The sequence below is a fragment of the Oryzias melastigma genome, linkage group LG12 (genome assembly GCF_002922805.2).
Source record: "Oryzias melastigma strain HK-1 linkage group LG12, ASM292280v2, whole genome shotgun sequence".
Classification (NCBI taxonomy): domain Eukaryota; kingdom Metazoa; phylum Chordata; class Actinopteri; order Beloniformes; family Adrianichthyidae; genus Oryzias; species Oryzias melastigma.
Window position 1 is genome coordinate 1,858,116 of NC_050523.1, and position 9,429 is coordinate 1,867,544.

The 9,429-nt window shown below is 44.1% G+C and overlaps 1 protein-coding gene across 1 annotated transcript in view; it reads left to right on the forward strand.

Annotated features, from left to right (window-relative positions):
• grk3 (G protein-coupled receptor kinase 3) overlaps window positions 1-9,429 on the forward strand; it is a gene marked incomplete in the record, with an annotated part of 56,888 nt that overhangs the window by 20,567 nt on the left and 26,892 nt on the right. The window contains 1 exon segment of the mRNA XM_024299147.2: window positions 3,969-4,045. Within this exon segment, the coding sequence (XP_024154915.1) occupies window positions 3,969-4,045 (77 nt within the window).

Consider the following 9,429-nt stretch of genomic DNA (forward strand, 5'->3'; position numbering starts at 1 on the left):
GTCTCTGCTCCTGAATAAAGTCCAGTCTGCGTTCTCAAGGTTCTGTTCTTACAAACCTCCCAGTCAGCTGCTGATGATTCAAACAGACCCAGCAAAAGAGGAAGTTTTGGCTTCCCAGCAGCTTCCTGCTGCTGCTGCAGGTCGGAGCTGCCGCCGCGCTGCAGAGGGCGGGGTTTGCACCAATCTGCACCAGCTGAAGGCTCCGGCCCGTCACAGCTGTGGCCCTCTCTCTGGACGTTCAGGTCAAACCAGAGCCGGAGGATCAGCATTAAACGAAAGAGAACCAAAGTTTGATAAACGCGTCACAAACCAGCCGGAAGAAGGAAAATCTTTAGTCGTTTATCCAAAACACTTTCACAGTTGCAGTCACTCCAGACATTCCTTTGGCCCCGCTTCAAATGGGCGGAGCATTCTGATCTGGTTGGGTTTGTGTTTACACATAAGACCAAAATGGGAAATCGTCCAGAGCCAAACGCTGCTCACTTAGAGGCAGTATTTCCTGATCAAGACGAGGAAGAAAATGTTCGATGAAAGATGGCTAGTTCTGCTAATCCGCTGATGATAACGTAGCGATGAGCCCCTCCCTACATCCCCTTCACTCTGGTCTAGGGCTGCCACGATGAGTCGACCAATCGACCTTTAAAATAGTCGACGACTAATTTAATGGTCAATTAGTTGTTACTTTATAAGCATGGAGTCGAGTGTTGTAGCTGAAAGTTATTCTGCAGCTTTTTGGACTATTTTTGCATTTCTTTAAGCTAATTTGGAGTTTAGCTAATATTTCAGCTACATGCTAGCTATTTTGGCTAATTTAGGATTTTTTTCAGTTTTTTAAGGTAATTTGGAGTCCAGCTAATATTTCAACTGCATGTTAGCTGTTTTGTCTAACTTGGACTTTTTTCAGTTTTTTAGGCTAATTTGGCATTTAACTAGTATTTTAGCTGGCTATCAGCTTCAGTGTTTTCAGCTATCAACTTCAGCGTTTTCAGCTGTCAGCTTCAGCGTTTTCAGCTATCAACTGCAGTGCTTCTAGCTATCAATTTCAGCATCTTTAACGGCCAAATTCAGCTTACAGCATTCACACTAGCATTATCGTAGGTAATTCTATATATCTTGTTTTTAGTTAGTTTAAACTAATGATGGTTAAGATTTATGTTTTACATCCAGTTTGTGTATGACCCGATTAGTCGACCAATCCAAAAAAATAATTGGTGATTAGTCGACTAATAAAATCATCGTTTGTGGCAGCTCTACTCTGGTCGGTTCAACTTACACTGAAGCATACTGGAATTCTTGTGCAGAAAGTCACAGTTTAGATTAAGGAAACAAATAGGAATCAATATTCAAGTTTAAATGACAGGATCAAGAACTATATACTCCAGAAAAGTAAATAAAGGAAAAGGGAGCTGAAAGGAGTGCAAAATTAAATAGAAGAGTCATAGAGATAATGCACATTCACCAGTTATAAAAAGACATTCCTGACTCAGGTTTTTTAGGAGTTTTTCCTTACCGCGAGGGAGGGTCTAAGGACAGGGATGACCTGTTCTTTATAGTCTGTTTAGTTTTTACCTATTGTGCATATTTTATGACTCCATCTGTGCATCTGTAAAAACTACAGGCATGAAGCCCAATGAGGCAAATTGAATTTGTGATATTGGGCTATATAAATAAAATTGAATTGAATTGAATTGAATTTATTTGCATTGGGGTAAGTTTAGTTACAGTTTCAGTTATTGTTTCGGTCAGTGGTTCTCAGCCTTTAGTCCACTAGGGACAGGTTCAGTGTCAGAATCAACCGGACTTTCTGGTAGCAGATAAATACAACAAAATAAATCGGTCACAAAAACTGTTATAATAATCATGATTTCACTGTGTTTGTAACTTCATCAGCAACATTTTAGAGCTGGTTGCTGTATGGTATCCAGAGCGGGTTTATTGCTGTAAATCCAGTAAAGAGTCCTGGTTTTTGTCTGTTCAATGACCATTTATTTTATTTTGAAGTGGAAGGTTCTTCTTCTGCTTCCTCTCCGACTCTTTTCTGCACAAACAAACTTTTCAGAGACATTTGTTTATGTTTACTTGCTAGTTTGGTGGTTTGAATATAGCGGTAACGTCTTTTGTTTCCAGTTGGGGAAGTTGCTTTAAGAAGGTAGTAGATGTTGGGAAAACTGGGGATGGAGGAGAGCATTTCGACATTAAGAGAGTCGCTGACGGACGTGGAGAAAAGACTCTGCTTGGTTTCCAGAATAAAAGGCCCTTCAGAACCGGCATCACTTCAGCGACGGACCGGTGCTGGTCTGCAGCCTGCGGGTCGGGAACCGCTGCGTTTGAAGACGCTGTTGGATTTAATTCTTGCTGCTTCAGTTTTGTTCTGAAGACTCTTGTTTTTGAATTAATATTTGAGTTGCTTGCATCATTTTCTATAGAGAAATGGTAAATATTCAAATGTTGATGATGTCATTATGATAGACAACTTCGTATCTGAGAGTAAAGCCTTTATGAAGTTGATTAGAGCCTTTCTGCTCTGTAGACGTGCACACAGGAATGGAGCCTTTTTAGTGCAGTGAATGTATATCAGTCAGCGGAGGCGGAGTTTGGACAGAGGGCGTGTCCTCTGACAGCAGCATAGTTCTGTGAGCACAGACTCCTGGAGTCTGGATCCAGTTTGTTCTTCATCAGGACGGTGACAGTTCAGGGAAACAAAGTGTTGGAACGTCAGCATCTCCACGTTTATCCGCAGCTGCAGACCGCACAGCTCTGAAAGGATTCGCACAGTTTTTGGTTTGATGTCAGGCGTTGAATCAAAGTGAATAAAGCTGAGTCTGCTGATATTAAGAAAGAACACAAACAAACATTTTTCACCTGAATGATCACAAATAGTTTAGCTAAAGAGTGAGGGAATCGATCCGACGTCTTCTGATTATTTGATTCATTGAATTTCTAAACCTGCCGTCAGCGCGGTAAATTATGACAGTTTTGGATCATAGACATTACGTTTTTATCCTGACTGATCAATTTCTATGGCAACGGTACTTGAAGAGAGACAAATATTTCATCCTTTAAGGCACATGTGTCAAAGTCACGGCTCGGGGGCCGGATCCGGCCCTCCAAGTAATTCTATCCGGCCCTCCAGATCATTTTATTTTATTGTTATTAATGACCCGATGTTATCTTGCACTGCCATTTTTTCAGCTACATGCTAGCTGTTTTGGCTAACCTAAGTTTTTCTTAGTTTTGTTTTTTAAGCTATTTTGGAATTTAGCTAATATTTTAGCTGACTATAAGCTTCAGCGTTTTCAGCTATCAGCACTAGCATGATCACAGGTAATGCTATATATCTAGTTCATAATTATGTTAAAAAGTTACGGTTTAAAAATTTAAAAAATACAGTTTTAGAGTGTTCAATAGATGTTTATCCTGTTCGACCTAAGGTGTGTTTTGGATTTTGGCCCGTTTTGTGATTGAGTTTGACACTCCTGATTTAAGGCGCTTAGTTGATTATTTTTTTAAATGTGTGTAAGAATGAATAATATATATATATATATATATATATATATATATATATATATATTTTATTGTTTAGCTGTAGTTTATGGACGTCGTTTTCTTTAAAAGTGTTTTTGGTCAAATCTGGATTTCCGTCTGGATATCGGCAGGATGAACCTGTTCATTCAGGCTGTTCGGCCGGCTCTGCTCTGCACATGCTCAGTGAGCGCCCGCCCAGGTGTAGGTGCAGGTGGAGCTCTGTGTGCCGCTGCTGATGGAGTGTTAATGGGACTCTGGGGTGGGGGGCGGTGGTAATTGATTCTTCCCGGTTAACAGCCGGTCCCGCGGTGCCACAGACGTCTCCAGGTCCCCGACCACTCCCCTCAGTCAGTCCCAAAGCCGGTCCAGAACCTCACTGGGAACCTGGACCCGGTCCGAGTGTGTGAGGCCAGTCGCTCATCTTGTTCTTCCTGTGTCCGCAGCATCCGCAGCGTGATGCAGAAGTACCTGGAGGAGAGAGACGAACTGACGTTTGACAAAATCTTCAACCAGAAAATTGGTAAGTCAGCAGCTTTTCTCCCTATTGAAGTCCAGCGCCCCCCGAGGTCAAACATGGAACTGCAGTTCCTTCATTTCTCTCTGAAATGTTTCCTGACAGTCGAAGGTTTCCACATCACAGCGTTTGAGTCACGCTCCTCACAGCAGGAAGGAAACGTTCCTCATTTGTGTTTTTGGTCATTTTAATTAAAGTTTTGCTGGTTTTCATTTGTTTCAGTGCAGTTTTTTTCTGTTTTGTTTTTACAGTTCACTTGATGAAATATGTTTCTACCAAAGCAGAGTTTTCATAAAAGTCCCAAAGCCATGTGAGGCGGGTGTGTGTGTGTGTGTGTGTGTGTGGGGGGGGGCTTGTTGTGTGCACATGGTTGTAACTATCAGATTAGAAGTACAGAGAACTGTTTAGGACAGAACGTTGTGGTCTTGCTTTATGAGTATCTGTTGTCAGTTTGATGAAGCAGAAGCTTCAGACTCACTGAAGTCCTTCAGGATTCTTTGTTCTGGCTCGGTTGACCGGTGTGACCTGTGACGGGTCTGGCGTGTGTTCTGGAGCTCCTCTCCAGGTTGAAGCAGCTTCCTCTGTTCTTCAGCGGTGTCTCGGGGGGGTGCGGCAGGTTTACTTACTCTTCTGCGCTCTTCGTCCCGTGAGGATTGCCAGCATTAATTGTCTTCCTCTCCGTTCGCAGCTTCTCCTCTGTGACTCTCTCTTCATTTCTCCGTTCGTTCCCTCGGCCGTTACCCCGCTCCGTCTCCCTCCCCCTGTGCAGGTGCAGGTTCAACTCCTCAGGGAATGTAATCATTCTCCCATGATGCAGTGCTTCTGATGATCCACCTGTGCATTTATTTTCAATGAAGTGAGGGAAAATTATCTGTAAATTACACAATTTTTGTAGAAATAAATATATGCAATTAATGAAACAGCTGACGAGCTGATCGGTCCTGATCAGAACCTGAGCGTTCATTGGATCTTCTGCTTCCGAATTTGATTTTCCCTGAACCATTCAGGATGTCTGTATTTAGCTAAAGTATTAGCTAAATGCCAAATTAGCCTAAAAACTAAACAAACACTTAGGTTAGCCAAAACAGCTAGCATGTAGCTGAAATATTAGCTAAACTCCAAAACAGCCTAAAAAATCTTAGTAAATGCCAAAACAGTCCAAAAAGCTATCAGAATGACATTTTGTAAAACCGTAATTGTTAACATAATTATGAATAATAAAAAGCAGGAATATTGTTCCAGAATAAATCAACCACAAACCTCGACTTTGACTCATGTGCCCTAAAGTCTGATGGGGTCATCCGGGGTCAGCAGTAACGCGTTTTTATTGAAGTTGTTTTGTAGAGTGTGATAAGAGCGAGCAGCTGAGTCCTGCTGATGCGCTGGTGTGAACACGTCTGTGAGCCCGTCGGGTTCTGCAGAAACGAGTCGGAGCCGTCTGCAGAGATTATCTTCAGCCGTGAGGACAAAGACCGCACGTCGCTCCAGAGCTGTTCGGCACAGCGGTGGAGGGTTATGATGTGGGCTGACTTTGCTGTGTGTTGAAGCTGGGTCAGAACCATGACGGGTCCAGAGAGCTGCAGCTCAGATGGCTGAGTCAGAGCTGCTCTCAGGTTGTGGGTCGGCGTAAACTCTGACTGCAGCTCTGAGGTTTGGAGCGTGACACGCCGGGTTTGATCATTTGAATGTCAAATGTGTGGCTTTAGTGACAAGAGGTAGCTGTTTCAGCAGCGCGGGGGTGTCAGTTTGTGCCGCACTTTAAATCATGCAAACGCCACCTGCAGAACTTCACAGCTTTTCATTGCAAAGTCAAACCCAGCGGACGGGTGTGCTCCTGTTACTCCACAGCTAAAACCCGGATCCGAACCTGCTAAACTTCTCACTTTGCAGACATTTGTGATAAACCTTGGCTCCTCTCCACTCTGATGCATTTTTTCAGAGCTCTCTAAAGCAGAATTAAACTGCAGCAGGTTTCTATCCCTCACAGCAGCTCGTCCTTGGGCTCTCCAGCCTCGCTGACTGTCATGACAACCAAGGTCAGGAGGGAGAGGCTGCTGCTGGAATGCTTTCATCCTCCAGAATGGAGGTTCACTTTGATTTTTTTCCAGCGTTCAGTGCAGGAATCCAGATCAGGAAAGTCGATGAACAGAACAGACCGTTTTTTAAAAGGGAAAATGAAACTTTGGGGCTGCAGAGGAGGTCCAGAGCACGGTTCAGTGGACGGCGGTGCCGTGAGGATGCGCTCTAAAGTCAGTTATGTAACGGTCTGTGTTGTGTGTCGTTGTGCTGACGAACCATAGAGAAACATACAAAACACAGTTTTAGCTCTAGAAGAGCTTCTTTGTTGGTCTGTTAGTGGATAGGGAACCGATGAGAGGAAGGCTTAATGCCACCTGCTGGTTTGGAGGAGAAACATCTGCACTCGGGTCCAGAACATTGTGGATAAAACGAGGCTGGATAGAGAAGTTTGATTAGCAGAACATGTGATCGCTGCAGAACCACTCAGTGTGTTAAATTAAAGACCCACTTTGATCAAAGTTGGGGTTTGTAACATGTTCTTGCAGAGAGCTCTCAGCTGCAAGGAGGGAAAGGGGGCGGGGTTGCTCTGCGCCCAAAAGTCCTGCTAACAATTCAGTGACCTCGTGTTAGAGCGGGGGTGTCGAACTCAATCGCACAACGGGCCAAAATCCAAAACAAACCTGAGGTCGCGGGCCGAGCAGGATACACATTTATTGAACACTCTAAAAATACATTTTAAAACTTCAAAAACGTAACTTTTTCACATAATTGTGAACTTCAGATATAGCATTACCTGCGATAATGCTAGTGTAAATGCTGTAAGCTGAATGTGGCGGCTAAAGATGCTAGTGCTGATAGCTGAAGGAGCTGAAATGATAGCTGAAAACACTGAAGCTGATAGCCAGGTATAATATTAGCTAAATGCCAAATTAGCTTAAAAAACAAAAACAAAACTTAGGTTAGCCAAAACAGTTAGCATGTAAATATTAGCTTAACTCCAAAACAGCCTAAAAATCTTAAAAAGAAAAGTCTAATTTAGCCAAAACAGCTAGCATGTAGCTGAAATATTAGCTAAACTTCAAAAAAGCTTCAAAATTGTAGAAAACGTTGAAATTGCCAAAATAGTCAAAAAAGCTAACAGAATGCCAATTTTTACATTTTTAAAACTGAAACTGTTTAACATAATTATGAATGATTAAAATTCTGAAAAATAAAAAGGCAGGAATATTATTCCAGAATAAATCAACATAAACCTTAAATAACTTTCAATATTTTACTCTCTATAAAAATATATTTTGTCAAAGTTAGAAATGAGCTCAAGATAACATCGGGTCACCAATAACAATAAAATCAAATCATCTGGAAGGCCGGATAGAATTACCCAGAGGGCCGGATCCGGCCCCCAGGCCTCGGCTTTGACCCATGTTTGGTCGTGTCTGCCCTGAGACTGGAAGGTCAAGAGTTCAAATCCAGAGTCATACCAAGGACTTTAAAAAGTTGAGCCGATTCCTCCCTGCTTCAGCATTTGGTGGTTAAACCATCAAGTGGATCCTGAGTCTGCAGCTCACCCCTCCCCCAGTTCCAACTGATGGGACTTTAAATTTAATTTTGATCAATTTTAATGAACTCTTGCCATTCTTCATAAACAATGTCCCACAAAACACAGTTTTTTAGATTTTGGCTTAAAACATGATGAAGAGACCATGGTCAGCGTGGGACTTTAAGGACTTAATGTCTGATTATTTAAACCTTAACTCTTAAAAATATAACGGACAACTTCTGCATTTAAATGTGTTTTTTGCTGAGCTGCTTCGTTTGTGGTTTAAAGAAACCAGAAGTTGACGTGATGAGTTTTAAGGTGAAGCTTCAGGTCAGCAGTTTGCTTATCATTTCATTTTACAAAATGAAGGACGTTTCTGAGCATTTATGATCACTTTTACAGAGTTGAGCCCAAAATGTTTTCATTTAATCCAAAAATGAGTTAATGAACCGACAGATCAACATGTCTGACATAGAGAAGTTGGAAGTGGAAGTTTGTGGAGTGTAGAAGGAAAGCCTGAGATCCTGCAGACGCTGCATTGTTGCTGGTCCAGCTTCATCCTCTCCTGTCCGGCTTTGTTGTCTGGAGGTTAAAACATTTGTTCGATGCTGCAGAGCGACTGATGGCTCCACGCTGATCCACAGCTGGGTTTGAACAGTGATGGCGGTCTGTCGGGAGGCCTCGGTGCTCGTCCTGAAAGGGAACAGAAATCTGTGTTCATGTGAAACCTCGGCCCCGCCCCCTGAGGAGCGGCGGCCCGCTCTGCCGCCTTCAGCTGATTGTTTTTGTCCGCCTGCTGGATTTGGGCCTCACAGCTCTCATCAGCTTCAGTGGAAGTGGCAGCGGCGCTGAAACCGACTCTGCCGTTTCCGTTCGGGATCTCAGGGAAAAATGTCCACGGCGACCGTTAGTGGACGCGCGTCCGGCTCTCGGTGCCCTGACGCCTCCATAAAGCAGATTATGGAGTGTGTATTATTGTGTGATGATGACACGGCTGCCGGGCGTCCCGTCACAGCCAAAGCTGGGACCAAACGGCTTCTGATGGTGGAGGTGTTTCTGTTTCGGCTCTGACCCGCACCTGCTCTCCTTCACGGTTATTAATAATCCGACTCCGCCGATTTCACGGCGGCTTATTAACCAAGTCAAACCGGCAGAAAGCGTGAAGCGGAGGGCTCTGAGAGCTGCGGGTGGCGAGCGGCTTCATCCGCAGAGAGGGTCATTGACGAGTCGATTGGGATTGCATCATGCACGCCTGTCCGCCTCGCAGCTCTTCCTCTCCTTCCTCCTCGTCTCCTCTCTGCTTCTGTCACTCTCGCCTCGTTATTCTCTCTCCATCTGTCAGACTTCTGGAATGGAAGATGGGGAGTTGTGCGTTGCCTGGCAACTGCGGTTGCTGTGGCAACCCCAGCAGAATTGCTGCTATCCGTTCTCTTTTTTTTTGGAGGGGGGGTTGTGTGTGCTGTCAACAGGGAGAAATGAAACTGATTAAAGGAGAAATAAAAAAGGTGATGAGAATCGGAGGTGTGTGTGAAATGAGGCGGGGGGGCGAAGGCGAGCAATAACATGAAACGGCCTCTCTGCGCTCGCAGAAAGCCGCCGCCATGTTTATCTCTGCGCGGCCCACCTGCCCGTTTATTCATCTGCCGTGATTCACGCCGTCGGCCTGCCCGAGCAGCTGACAGCAGCTCAGCGGGCGCCGGCGTCAGCGAGCCCCCCCCCACCATAAACAGGGAATTTTTCAAATGCCTCCAGTTGTGTTTTTAGTAATTTCCTAATCAGAGATTGAGATTAAAGTGGAGTCCAGATTAATCCTTTAAACCGCCCTTTAATT